General features: G+C 40.2%; 1 protein-coding gene across 1 annotated transcript; it reads right to left on the reverse strand.

Moving 5' to 3' along the window:
- Positions 1-1,572: 1,572 nt before the first annotated feature.
- LOC114508405 (E3 ubiquitin-protein ligase TRIM13-like) lies at positions 1,573-2,862 on the reverse strand. Its single transcript, XM_028526320.2, is given in 3 exon segments — positions 1,573-2,577; positions 2,580-2,672; positions 2,675-2,862. Coding segments are annotated over 3 exon segments (1,071 nt in total). The 5' UTR covers positions 2,697-2,862; the 3' UTR covers positions 1,573-1,621.
- Between the last annotated feature and the right edge of the window lie 11,518 nt (positions 2,863-14,380).

Below are 14,380 nucleotides of genomic sequence, written 5' to 3' on the forward strand. Positions count from 1 at the left end.
AAGAATTTATTAATTAAGGAGATGGCACCATACCCAGAGTCACAGGTGAGCTAATGCTCAGGGACCTGGCTCCCCAATGGCTTTCAGGGGATGGATTATATAGGGATTTAAAACCACTAATCACGGTGACTAAAGGAATTATGGTTGTGGTCTCTACTGATTGGTTGGTTCTAGGGCAGGGAGTAGTTGATCATTGCATCTGGTTTTGATGTGAGCCGTGGAGTTCGTCTGTCTGATTTCACAAGAATTTGTTCAGTAGGTTGTTCTGCCTTCCAAGGTCAGGAGCTAAAACACAACTGAGTTACTTTTAGTTTGATTGAAATCTCTGTCTCTGTAGTCAATAGTCGCAGGGTGTTATTCCTAAATCCACTGGATGCTGACCAGAACCTTATTGTATTCAGGGCCTGATAATTAGGTAAGGAAGAGGGAGGTGGGCGAGTCAGGGTGCTGTGTGAGGTTAGTGTGAGTCATAAAGGGAAAACAATCAAAACAAAAGGCCAGATGAAAGAAAATAAAGTTTCTGCATGGTTATAACTAGAGTTTCATTCTCTTAAAGGGAATCTGGCCCATGTAAGGATGGGGATAGGCAGAGGGTACCATGTGAAAATGTGGAGTAAAGTATTATGTTAAATAATGACACCCTTCCCCAAGGCATGGTAAAGCGAATGGGGCACTTGCCTTGGGCACAAAATTTAAGGGAGTACCAAAAAACTCAGAAATCAAGATAACATTTGTTTACCTTAATCCACATATTTATGATTTTCTTTACTCACTATGTCTTCTTTCACCTCTGATCCTATGTGATCACTTCTCTACTTTCTTAACTGCATCCTTTAGAAGTTACTACAGTGAGGGTCTCTTAGTTAACTCCTAGGCTTTGTTATCTGTTTGCTGAAAATGTTTGTTTCAATGTGATTTTGAAAGAAAATGCTGTGGGATTCACAATTCTAAGCTGGCTAGTTTTCTCTAGGCACGTTGGTATTATTGCACACCTTCTGACTTATATTCAGTCTAAGTGTGATGTCTTTGCACTTGATCTGTCTTTTCTTTTTGTTTATTTTGGAGATTATTTTCTTTGGTGTTCTGTATTTTTGTTGTGGTGTGGGTTCTTTCTTTCTTTTTTCAAGAGTAGTCTTTATTACACGTTTAAAATAAACAATCACTATTTGACTACCTCATTAATACAGTATGTGCTTTCTCACTTCCTCTTTTTATATAGAATAAATGCAATCAATATTAGCGGGTAAGATGCTTATTTCAAAAGCACTCTTTAAAAAGGGTGGAGGGTCCAGCACTGTACTATTAAATTTCACTTTTACCTTTGTGCTACCTAATTTGAACATGTGTAAAACATTATTTTTGAAAAGAATAGTTTTGTTTAAGTATTTGGCTGGAATCTTTGATCAAATCTGAACTACCACTCTGTTCTCTAACATATGTCTAAAAAAAGAGAGAATTATGCACTTGAAACAGATTTTAAAATAGTTTATATTTGCATATAAGTTCTGCCACATTATTCAGCACCACCAAAGTAAAATTCTCGAATCTTTCAATGAAAATGAAAAACCCTTCTGTCACCTGTTCCCAGTAAAAAACTGATTGCTCTACAAAATCAGGTAATTTAATCCAATATGAAGTGTGAAATATGGTCTTTCCAGGTTGAGAATTCATCAAGTAAAGACCATTCTAGGAATATTGTAGGACTGAAGAAAATGAGAAGACCAAGGAGAACGACTACCACAGATAGCTGGTAAAAGCTCCAGGGAATCTCGCTAATGGATGTGCCAGTGGCTTGAGGCAAAGAAAGTTTATCCACATCTACTAGTTTTATGTTTTCCCACTGACTGGTATCAAAGTTCTTCATTAAAGGGCTCATGGGCAAATTAGAGGGGGGTAAAGGAGTTTCCTTGAGTACTTTTATTTTTTCCCTGAACTCCTGCATCTGTTGCAGAAATGTGATTGGTTCTGACACGTCTTTGAAGGCTTCAGCCAAGTTAGAGACCGTCTGTTGCTCCTGCAAGATGGTGTTGAGTTTGTTGATCTCTGGGTCACAGGCTTGCATAACTGCAAGTCTCATAGTCTGAAAGTCTGCCAGGATTTCATTCTTCTTTTGATCCAATGAGTCTTGTAAGTTCTCAAAAAACTCCTTCACTGTATTTGAATCTTTAGTCAGTACCTGTAAATATTTCCTTTTGTTAGTTTTCAAGGTATTCAAGCGAGAAAGAGCACCTCCCTGACGCCAGGTCTCGAAGCTCTGAAAGAGGGACTGAAAGGCGGCCCTCTCCTCAGCATAGGCATCTTCAACAGAGCAGAAGACATGTTTGGTGTGGCCCCCGTGGGTAGCACAGATTCCACAGATCAGCTGCGTATCAGTCAGGCAGAAAATGTTGAGAGGCTGCCCCAAGTGAGCTTTGCACACTGGCATTTTGGGAGAGACGCTGATCTTGTTGTACTTCTCCACAATACCCTTCCGGGAGTAATTAACCCGCAGGCTATTGACTCCGGACGCTGAGGTCTCCTTCCGGCAGGAGTGGCGCTTGAGTGGAGATCTCCACAGTGAATTCCGCACATTCCCAAGATCCCGTCTAAGCATTTTTTTTTTTTTTTGCAAAAGTTGTGCGAGCAAGGCAAAACTCCAGGATCATCAAACAGGCTGCCACAAATTGGGCACTAAGATCTTCTTCAAGCCGTTCCATCACATCCTGCCCCTGCAAGCAGGTGTATTCGCAGGGTTACTTTTTCCCAGAGCAAAGGAATCTGTCCCTCCATCCTGCCCAGGTTGCGACTGACCATCAAAAGAGGCTGCTTTCCCCGGGAGAGGGAGTGGGTGAGGAGAGGCAGGAGCTCTTCCGGTGTCTCCAACCGCCACAGGCTACTGTGAGCCTGGAAGTGCAGAGGGTTCCGGGCTTCTCCGGGTGCGGGGGAGGGGGGGGGGCCCGGGCCGGGCTAGGGCAGGGTGAGCGCCACAAAGCAGAAGGCTAAGCTCCAGGAGACAGGAAGAGGACTTGTGGGTTTCTATTAAGTTACCCACAATCTATTACATCATCTCTCTTCTTTTTATCTTTTCCTGGAATACCAATTAGAAGTATTTTATTTACAAATTTTTTATTGGTGTTCAATTATGGTTGTCCCCAATTTTCCCTCATTGCTCTCACCCACCCTGTCCACCCCCCTCCCACGTTCAATCCTAGCTTCTCCGGTCCCCCTTTCTCCTTGTCCATGGGTCCTTTATACCTGTTACTTGGTTTAACCCTTCCCTTTCTTTAGAAGTACTCCCCCCAGTTAGAAGTATTTTAGACCTTCTTTATCTTCCCTGTCTCTTAATAGCTCTTATATTTTCTGTTTGTCTCCGTGGAAGCAAAAAAAAACAAAACAAAACAAAAACTTTTCCTCCCATTCTCTAAATTCTTCTAGCTAGGCTAGTGATCAAATTAACAGAGGCAGATTAACAGGAGAAACCCAAATTTAATATATGTGCATGGGATTTCACATACACATAAAAACTCCAGACAGTAAGGCAATAATGGATATATATGACATTTTGGACAAAGGAGAAAATGTGGGGAGGGAATGGGGTCTTAGATTACAGAAGTGAGAATAGTGATTTAGATTTATAGGTAGTTAAGAAAGAGTGGAACCCAATGGCAGAAAAGTCCTTGCTAGGCAACTCTGAAACTTTGGAATGAGGGGTATCCTTCATCTCTCTGTGGCACATTTTAAATATTTTCTTTTCAAATACTTATTTCATTATGCCTAATTCCATTATATCTAAGCCATACATGTAGTTCCTAATTTCAATCAGTATATTGTACTTTTCTAGAAGTTCTATTTATCCTTTCTCATAGCTATCAGATTATTTTGACTATCTCTTGTTCTTCCATCATATTTATGATAACCTCTTTCTTTCTTTTTCTTTTATTTTTTAAGTGTTTTATTTTTATTTTATTTTATTTTTTACTATTTAATTTATTTTTAGAGATGAGAGAAACATCAGTGTGTGGTTGCCTCTCACACGCCCCCTACTGGGGACCTGACCCAAAACCCAGGCATGTGCCCTGACTGGGAATTGAACTGGCGACCCTTTGGTTCTCAGGCCAGTGCTCAATCCACTGAGCTGCACCAGCCAGGGCTCTTTTCTTTCTTTTAAGCATATGAAATATATGAGAGAATCTGTATCTGAGAAACACTCTAATAACTAAAACTTTGTAAGTTTTATTCTATAGTCTATTATTTTTTTGTCCTCTTACCCAAGGTGGCTTATTTCCTCATATGTCTGTGATTTTTACAAACTATTCTTGCCCTGGCTGGTGTAGCTCAGTGGATCGAGCGCGGGCTGCGAACCAAAGTGTTGCAGGTTCGATTCCCAGTCAGGATACATGCCTGGTTTGCAGGCCATGACCCCCAGCAACCACACATTGATGTTTCTCTCTCTCTCTATCCCCTCCCTTCCCTCTCTAAAAATAAATAAATAAAATCTTTAAAAAATATATACAATTCAGTGTTTAAAACAACAACAACAACAACAACAAACCTATTATTTATATTACTTAAAATATTATCTGTGGGAATTTTTTGAGGACTAGACCTCAAAAGTGTACATACAAAAAACATATGCTTTGCTTCTTTCAGGTACCCGAGGGGAGGACACAAGTGCAGAGTTGTGTACTCTGTGCATTTTAAACTGAATGTTTTCTTGGGGTTCCCTGTGTCACTGAGATAGGGTGAATTCCAGCCCCAAATCCCAGTTCTGTCTTTATGAGTGTGTGAGGTTGTCAATGTAAGGAACATTCAAACCTGCAGAGAATTTTTGTGAGTTTATTTGAGCCAAACTGATCACAATTGCCAGGAAGCAAAATCTCAACAGATTGGGAAATGCTCCAGAGAATGGCAGTTTAGCACCTTAATTTGCACATTAAAATCAAAGGAGGAGACATAAGGGACTTACATGAAATCTATTGTTCATAGATTAGGGAGGCAGGAGGAAGCAAAGGTGGGTATGTGAGGACCTCTGGGACTGGATGAAAAGTAAAATGATAGACACTTTTATACAAGTGGGTACAGAATAATTAATAGGCAACAATTAACATCATCACAATAACAATGAGGGATTTGTGGTCTTCCCCGTTGCATGTCTTTGCTTTGAGGGATCTGGAACAAGGAAATTTGACATTCCAAAGGTATGTTACCATACATGCAAAAAGACAACGGACAGGCTCAGGTAAGGTAAAGACTGACCTTTGTTAGGGAAAAATCCTGGCTTAGGACATGACTGCACACCATGAACTGCTTTTAGTTGGAAAGTTTTAATTTTAGACCATCCTATGGAGTTACTTTAGGTCTCTGAGTTTTAAGGCTGCCACGCAGGCCTCCCCTGAGCCTGTCAGGTTTCTTAAGTGTCCCCTTTTCTTCCACAAGGGGGTGAGGGCCATGCAGAGCTTGTCTCCCCTCATTCTACACTATCAGGGACCAACAGATGGTACTTTAGGACACGCATGAGCCTCACTGCGTGTTTACCTCTCTGAGTTGGCCTGCCAACCTATGTGAATTTGGGGGCCTCGTGTGTGTGTGTGCTGTGTATGTGTTATTTGCTTGTTTTTGTCTTTGAAGATTGTCCTTTCTTTTCCTGCCAGTTCAGCCATGCACTAACAAGATTTTTGTTTTTGTATTGAAGGTGTAACCATACAAACTGGGGCCCAGCCACTTGGTGCCTTGAGTCTATATGACCCAACAATTAGTGTGGAAGGAAACAGGTTTTTATTAACAGGGTTCCAACCCTGAGGGCCTGAGAGCGCTCCTGCTCAGAGCTCTCTTCTCCCATGACACACTGAACTTCCCATGCTCCCCAAAAGGCTACAAGCCAAAACCATGACCAGAAGTTCCCCATTTCCTTATCTGTCCATAATCTAGTCATGAAAACAGGTCTCCATCCTCTCTGGATGTGCACTGATGGGTTTCAGAGTTGCCATCCTCTCGCAGCAGCTCTGTCCTTCAGGATCTGGGGTGCACTGTTGTTCTCAGTCTCTGTGTAGCGGTTCAGGAAACCTTGTGCCATGTTACACTGTCCCAGAGGGTGGAGCCAGGGGGTACATGTTCCAGTGTGGGACTGTGCCTCGAGGAGTTGGCTCCCATCCTCTGCAGTGTCTGAGCCCCTGATGGGCCCTGCATCTCCTGGTCCCACAAGTGCTCCTGCCCGTGCGCACAGCAGACCCAGAAGCCCAGAATGTCCAAATGCCAAAAACCCAAAGGTGGGGGGGAACTTGCAACAAGTTCTAAATTCCTGTACCAAGAGCCCCCATACCAAGAGAGTGACTTCTCTGTTCATCCTTCAGGAAAGCAGAATTCTGCAGCTCAGCATTGCAGGTCACAGTTCAGCTCCAAGCATCTCTCATGTGCCTGTGCTTGGCCCAGAGTTCCCTGCAGCTCCATCAGCTCTGTCACCATCTTCTACAGGCAGATCTCTGATCAGACTTCCAGGTAGGCAGACCTCATGGCAGATTTCCCTTCTGACATCCAGGCCAACCTCCATACCTTATGGCAGCCCACTGTAATTATTTTTAAAGATTTTACTTATTTTTAGAGAGAGGGAGAAAGAGGGGGAGAGAAGCGTTAATGCGTGGTTACCTCTTGTACACCACCTACTGGGGACCTGACCCACAACCCTGGCACGCACTCTAACTGGAAATCAAACCAGTGATCCTTTGGTTTGCAGGCCTGCGCTGAATCCACTGAGCTACACCAGCCAGGGCAGCTCACTCTAATTTAAATGCTCAGCTCAGAACTTCCTGTGTGATCTAACATCAGCCCTTCCTATGGTGCTTTAGTGTCTGCCATTTTTGTCAGCTCCCCAGTATCTTTGACTCTCTTTGAGCTGCCATCTTTAGTCAGGGCAAGAGTTCCCAGTGATGCACAGGCATGCAGGGAAGGCATCCACCCCCTTCAGCTCCTACAGGTGCTATATGAGCTTCCCCTCCTGGGTATGTCGTGAGTCACTCTGCTGAGTGCATGTTCTCACAGTCACGTGTACAATTTTGCAGCTTCTGCACATCTTCCCTTCAGCAAGGCACGGCTGTTAACCTGCCTTTGTTATGTAATGTGCCCACTGTGTGGGCACCCATTTCTGCGCCCCCCCCATACTGCCTTCAGGCAGGATTGTGGGGGTGTTTCCCTGTTACCAGGTGACCCATGCTCTGTACCCTATTACAAAGGGACCGAAGTTTTGCCATCCTGAAGCTGCTTTTTGGGATAGTGATTTTAAGCTGTTTATTAAGAAAGAAAGACTCTGGGGGTCTGCTTAGTGGGTGGAGGGATCAAGCAAAAAGGAAAAAGGACTCACGGATATGGACAACAGTGTGGTGATTTTAGGGCAAAGGAGGGTATAAGGGGGATAAATGGTAATGGAAAAATACAATAAAAATAAAAATAAATTAAAAAAAAAGAAACTAAGACCCAGAAGGAAACTTTGACCCTCCTCCTTCCTGGCTAAGAGATTCAGATGGAAATATCTACTCCAGGAAGGGAATCTCAGGATGTCCACCCTAGCCTAATCTGAATGTAGTATGGTAAATAGGAGGGCTTCAGGCTGAGGTCTGTACTCCAAACACCCACTGTGTCCCATTGTTTCTGAGTTACCTAGAAGAATTTGCCTGCCATGTGTTTTCCGGTCCTCCTCAACTGCCTTCAAATCGCCCATTCTCACTTCTGAAATCTAATATCCTGTCCCCCCCACCATTTCCCCTTATGTCCACAATGCCATACATACCCAGTGTTGCCTCCCTGTCTTTGGAATGTTCATGGTAATGTGAATTTCCCATGCACATGTATTAAAATTTGATTTTGTCTCGTTAATCTGCCTCTGTTAACTTATTAGCCCAGCTAGAAGAACTTACAGGGTGAGAGGAAAAGTATTATTTTTACACATATATATATTTTTAGCCCCCACAGTATTTTTAATCCTGTTTTTACCTGTTCTGCCCTCAAAGCTTTTTAGTATTTCCCTTGTGTTATAGTGCTGGAAAGAAAAGTCCTGTGTACATTTTATTTTTATAGATTTTTTTAAACCTATGGTCATACTTTGAAAAGTAGCAGAGCCCTCTGATTAAACTTTACCAAGAATAATAATTTGTCTAATTCCTCAGATCTAAGTCCTCTATTAATTAATATCCAAAGCACATCAGACTTCACTGAAAGCACATCTCAGGTCTACTGGGATAATACTGGGATAAACAGTCTAATCAACTTCTGAAGTGACTTACTATACAGAAAATTGTGCTTGAGACAGGAGTACCAGTTTGGCAGGGGTAGTGGATTGCTGTTGTTATGCCCAAGCTATGGCTGAGCTGGTAATGGCTGTTATGCAGTGAAGGTGAAAAGCATCCTGAAGAGAAAAGACACAAGAGAAGAGACACTTTATTATGTTGTGCAAGACGCAGGCCTGGCCTCAGAACAAGCACATGCTTTGCACTGTAATGAGTTAGAAGTTATCATCTCAACTGTTTACTTAAAAATAGGACTTCAGCCATTTGAAATACTTCTACCAAGCAGAGCCACTTAGGTTAATGCTATATTTCTAGACCACCTTTGCAAAAAAAAAAAAAGTAACTAAAGCTGGAGACTCATGGACCAAGGGAAGTCTTATCAACCATCCAAAGGTGATTTTTCTTTCTACCTCATCCATTTCTCCAAAGGTCATTCTTGATTGTGTCTGAGAGGACGTGAATAGATAAAAGGTTCTAAATGTTCTGTGAATTCCTTTAGGGAGAAAGTGGCCCTCTTTTGGCTTCTACTGTCTTATTTCCCCCACATATTCCTCATCAAAATTCTTCTCTCTAGATCAGTGTTTGAGAAAGAATAGTCTAAGAAGTGTTTGGTAAAAATTAGAGGTACTGGGAGCTGAGATCCTGGCATTTGTATTAATTTTTTAAAATCTCCAGATAAATATTATACTCCTATAAATTTGAGAGCCTTCTAAAATTTTAATGTCTGTGAGGATAAGAATCATTATCATTTATCTCAGTAACCTCTCCCTCTACCCTCTTACTCTACATGTAGAATAACTCTGGGAACACTTTTCAATAAAAATAGAGCATCAAACATACCATTCAAAACATACAACAATACATTAGGCTGAACCATAGAAAATTACTGTTTTTGTAGGTCAAAACATTTGAAGAGTGGCAATTCCTTTGGTTCGACCTAATGTTTGTTAGGGAAAGTGAACAACGGTCTGACCAGCCTTGACATCTTACAGTCTCACCTGAACTGTGAGATGTCGAGTATTGGGGTGAATTAGCCCTCTTGCTTTCGAACTTTCTGGAAAGGATATGGAAACTAATTAAACATATAATTCCAGTCTCGAGTGATAAAGTTCTTAAGTTTAAACTAAAATGTAAAAAGTATCAGTAGCATGCTATGAGCTTGCAGAAGGTTCTAAAATTTTTATAAGTCATGAAAGCTTTGGACTCAGAACACTGGGTTTTAAAATATGTAAAGGTCTGAAGTTAATTAACTGAATGCATTTCAATCCCTTTCAAGTCCTTGAAATATTCTATAGAAACTATTTATAAATTATTAAAAATAAAGTCTGATATATCAACACAAACACAGAATAAGGTGGAAGTCAATGCCCTTAAGTACAGTTTCTGTCTCGTTAATCCCTTAGGCATGCTTTCCAGTGGTTTCTATGCCCAAAGACCCAATTTAGTAGTTTATCAGTCAGGTTCCTTCAAAATCATGCTCTAAGCTATCCAGTCAGTGTTCTGTCTTCACTCCACAGTCAAGTAGCCAAATTAGTCTATTTACCATCTCCAGGCACCCCTATTTTCTCACATCTTTTTTTCTTCTGCCTGAAATGCTCTTCTATTAGTTGCTTCAGGGTTTATAGTATATATCTTTAACTTATCACAGTCTATCTTCAAGTAATATTACACAATTTCATGTACAGTATATCAGGATATTATGACAGTATATTTCCATTTTTTCCTCTCCTGACCTTTGTGATATTATCATACATTTCATATTCACATGTTATAACCTCCACAGTAGATCTTTATTTTTGCTTTAAAAAGGTATGTATCTTTTATTTTTTAAAGTATATTTTATTGATTATGCTATTACAGTTGTACCAATTTTTCCCCCTTTGCCCCCATCCGCCCAGTTCCCCCCTTCCCTCCAGTAATCCCCTGCCCTTAGTTTATGTCCATTGGTTGTGCATGTAAGGTCTTTGGCTTCTCCATTGCCTATACTGTTCTTAACATTCCCCCTGTCTATTCTGCACTTACCCAATTATGCTTCTTATTCCTTTACCCCCATTATGCTCCTTCCCCCTCCCAGCTGTTAGCCCTCCAGATGATCTCCATATCTATGATTTTATTCCTGTTCTAGTTGTTTGCTTAGTTTATTTTTGTTTTTTAGGTTCAGTTGTTGATACTTGTTTGAGTTTATTGTCATTTTAATTTTCATAGTTTTGATCTTCTTTTTCCTATAAAAATTCCTTTAACATTTCATATAATAGTGGCTTGGTGATGATGAACTGCTTTAACTTTACCTTGTCTGGGAAGCCCTTTTTCTGTTGTTCAATTCTAAATGATAACTTTGTTGGATAGAGTACTCTGGGTTGTAGGTCCTTGCTTTTCATCACCTTCTATAGTTCTTGCTGGTCCCTTCTTGCCTGCAATATTTCTTTTGAAAAATCAGCTGATGGTCTTAAAGGAACAGCTTTATAGGTAACTCTCTGACTTTCTCTTGGTGCTTTTAAGATTCTCTCTTTATCTTTAATTTTTGGCATTTTAATTATGATGTGCCTTGGTGTGGACCTCTTTGGGTCCAACTTGTTTGGGATTCTCTGTGCTTCCTGGACTTGTACGTCTATTTCCTTTATTCTTTCATTATTTTTCAAATAAGTTTTCAATTTCTTGCTCTTCTTCTTCTTCTGGTGTCCTTATGGTTCAATTGTTGATCCTTTTGGAGATGTCCCAAAGTCTTCTTAAACTCTTCTCATTTTTTTGAATTCTTGTTTCTTCATTTTATTCTGATTGAATGTTAATTTCTCCCTTATGTTCCAGATCATTGATTTGAATCCTGGCTTCCTTCCCTTCACTGTTCATTTCCTGTGGATTTCCTTTATTTCCCTTAGTAGAGCTTTCATTTCTCCCATTATGCTTTTGCCATATTCAATGAGATCTTTGAGCATTCTGACCACCAGTGTTTTGAACTCTGCATCTGATAGGTTGGCGATCTCCACATCACTTAGTTCTTTTTCTGAGTTCTGTTCTATCCCTTCATTTGGGCCATATTTCTTTGTCTCCTGATTTTGGCAGCCTCCCTGTATCCGTGTACTAGGTAGAGCCGCTTTGATTCCCTTTTAGCACACCTGTTAAGTTGATTGGGGCAGTGACTTGGGTATTTGCCAGGACGGGGCAACCATGGCTCCATGTGTGGGGGAGGTGTCTAAGAGGAGCCAATGCTGCTAGCTGACTTCTGGGGGCTTGCCTGGCCCTCACCCCATTTCCAATCACTTCACCCACGTCTTGTGTGCAACTGGCACCCCTCCAGCTAAGTCCTGGTGTTGGTTCCCAGGGTGAGAGGGTTTGCATATGTACCTGCAATTTCTTCCACTGCCCCAACACCCAGGGGGTTTATAGCCAGAGGTTATGAGGCTTTACTTTTCCCAGCACCAGAGCCCTGGGCTGCATGGTCTGGCCTGGGGCTAGGCTTGTTTGCTCACAAAGTGTCCCCCTGATTTTTATCCACCACACGTGAATGTGGGGCTGCCTGCTCAGCCAGCTGCCACCACCTCACAGCTTCTCCCCCCTCTGTCCCCAGCTTGCTACCACCACTCTAAGTCCTGTCTGTCCCTCCTGCCCCTCTGGATGAATATAGTTTCTTTAAATCCTTGATTGTCAGACTTCCATATAGTTCTGGGTGTTTTTCTGGGTGATTTTCTGGCATTTCTGGGTGTTTCTCATTTTTAAGTTAGCTCTTATGGTTGTGCAATGAGGTGAAGCATATCTACCTTATACCTCCGTATTGACCAGAAGCTCTGTCTTTTGTAGAGTTTTTTTAAAAGAAAAATATCACTTCTATTTACCCACATATTTACCATTTATCAAATTGTTTGTTTGTGTGGATTTCATTTCTATCAGGTACTATTTTCCTTCTGCTTAAATGACATTCTTTAAAATTTATTGTAGCATAGGTTTGCTGGTGATGACTGTTTTCCTGCTTTTATGTGTCTTCAGAAATATTTATTTCCTCTTTGCTTGTGAAACATATTTTTGGTGGGAATAAAATTCTATGTGAATAGCTTTTTTTTTTTTCTTTAAAGATACTGCTCCATTGTCTTCTGGCTTACATTATTTTTGACAAGAAGTCTGTCATTAATCTTGCTTGGTTGCCTTATGCATAATGCCCTTTTTCCCTCTGTATGAAGACTTATTTTTTCATTAGTGTTTTTAAGCAATGTTACTTTGTTGTATTTTAGTATGTTTTTCTTCATGTTTCTTGTGTTTAGTGTTTCTTATACTTGAATTTCTGAATTTATATTTTTAATTAAATTTGGAAAAACTTTATGAAGTATTTCTTTAAATATTTTTTGTCTTTCTCCCCCAGCCCTCAACATAGTGTGAGGATTCTAGTTACACATATATTAAGCATCCAAGATTTAGGGTGGGCTCTAAATCAAACAACTGGTGTTTTTATAAGAGAAAGATGAGGGAGATTTGAACACAGAGAGACAAAGGAAGACAGGTCGTGTGAAGACACAGGCTGAGAATGGGGTTATGCTGCCACAAATCTAAGAATACCAAAGATTGCTGACAGCCACTAGAAGCTAGAAGAGAGGCCTGTAAGAGATCCTCCCTCAGCTCCCCTACAAGGGGCCAGCCCTTCCGATGTGCTGATTTCAGACCTCCTGCCCCCAGAACTGTGAGAGAACAAATCCCTGTTGTTCTAAGTCACTTAGCATATGGTAATTTGCCATTCCAGTCCTAGGAATGAATACATTGCCACAATTTTCTCTTAACAGCCTGGTGAAAGTGTGTAAGAGTGTTTTGAGGAGAAAATAAAATTTTGGCTTGAGAAATATCTGTACTTTCTAACTAAGTTTGCTGGATAATTTATTTGGTGATATTATAGTTCCCTTTCATTGCAACACAGTGCATCATACACAGGTAAAACATTCTAAAAAAACTATTGTACAAACACAAATTTCTCTTCTGTGGAGCGAGAAAGTAAGCACAAGATTGACATATAACTTCATCAAAACAATATACACAATATCACTTTGTCAGGGCACATTAAATATTTAATTTTATGGGAGATATGAAGTTTACTCTTTGGAAACTCTTTCTTTGAATCTGTCAAATTGAAATACCACCAATGATGAAGAAAACTATAGCTGAGAACTACAATCACACAAAACAAAACAAACAAAACAAAACAAAACAAAACAAAACAGTGAGCTTTCCTGAGCAAAAATTGAATTAGCTAAATACATGACATAAGGAAGCAGGTACACCAAATAAAGCAAGATTCTGAGTTTGGGCCACTGGTTGACTCACCCTACAGACTGTCATTCTTCTTTGCAATCAGTCATTATAAGAGGGAGCACAGTTCTCAAGGAACTCTGGGATAGTTTGAGGCTCTTGCAGCATCAGGGTCATATTGCAGACAAATTAATATTTTAGAGGCTTGGTGAAATTTTTCTTTAATAAATTCGATTAGGTAAAGATACCTTAAAAAAGGTACAGAGTTGACATTATAGGTTCACACATCCCCTGCATCGATCAGTCCATAAATGAATACAATAAAATCTCAAGCATTCAAATAGCATGTTCAACCCACGTTAGCAAGTTTGGAATTGCAGTCCTTTGGTGGCAAAAAATATTTTCCTTTAGCAAGAGATAGTGTTCCTTCAAATATTAGCAATAATTTCTTTATAAGAACTTGAAGGGAGCTCATTTTTCCATATTAAAAATATTGATATGTGATTTATTTATCAAGTAAAGCTTTTCAAAACTAACCAAATTCAAAACACTCAGGTGTTCGGAGGAATTCTCTAGAGAAATGCCACCTCTGTATATTTTCAAAGTTTTGACAATAAAATTTTAGACTACACAAAGCAATAAGTAGTCCTACAACCTGAATGGAACTTTCACATGCCCACAAAAGACTTATTTTAAATATTTTCTCAAGAAATGTTACAACTTTTCTATGATTTAATGTCTCAAGATAGTGGCTGAATTAAATGATAAAATTCAAGGTTCAAGAAGGCCGCCGCTCTAAGATATAAAAAGATGGAAGCCAGTTGAAAGATATACTATAGTTTTTAAATAGTTTCATTGTGTGTGTGCTTATTTTTTACCTTTCCTTGTTTGTTTGTTTT

Source organism: Phyllostomus discolor, chromosome 11 (assembly GCF_004126475.2).
Source record: "Phyllostomus discolor isolate MPI-MPIP mPhyDis1 chromosome 11, mPhyDis1.pri.v3, whole genome shotgun sequence".
Taxonomy (NCBI): Eukaryota; Metazoa; Chordata; class Mammalia; order Chiroptera; family Phyllostomidae; genus Phyllostomus; species Phyllostomus discolor.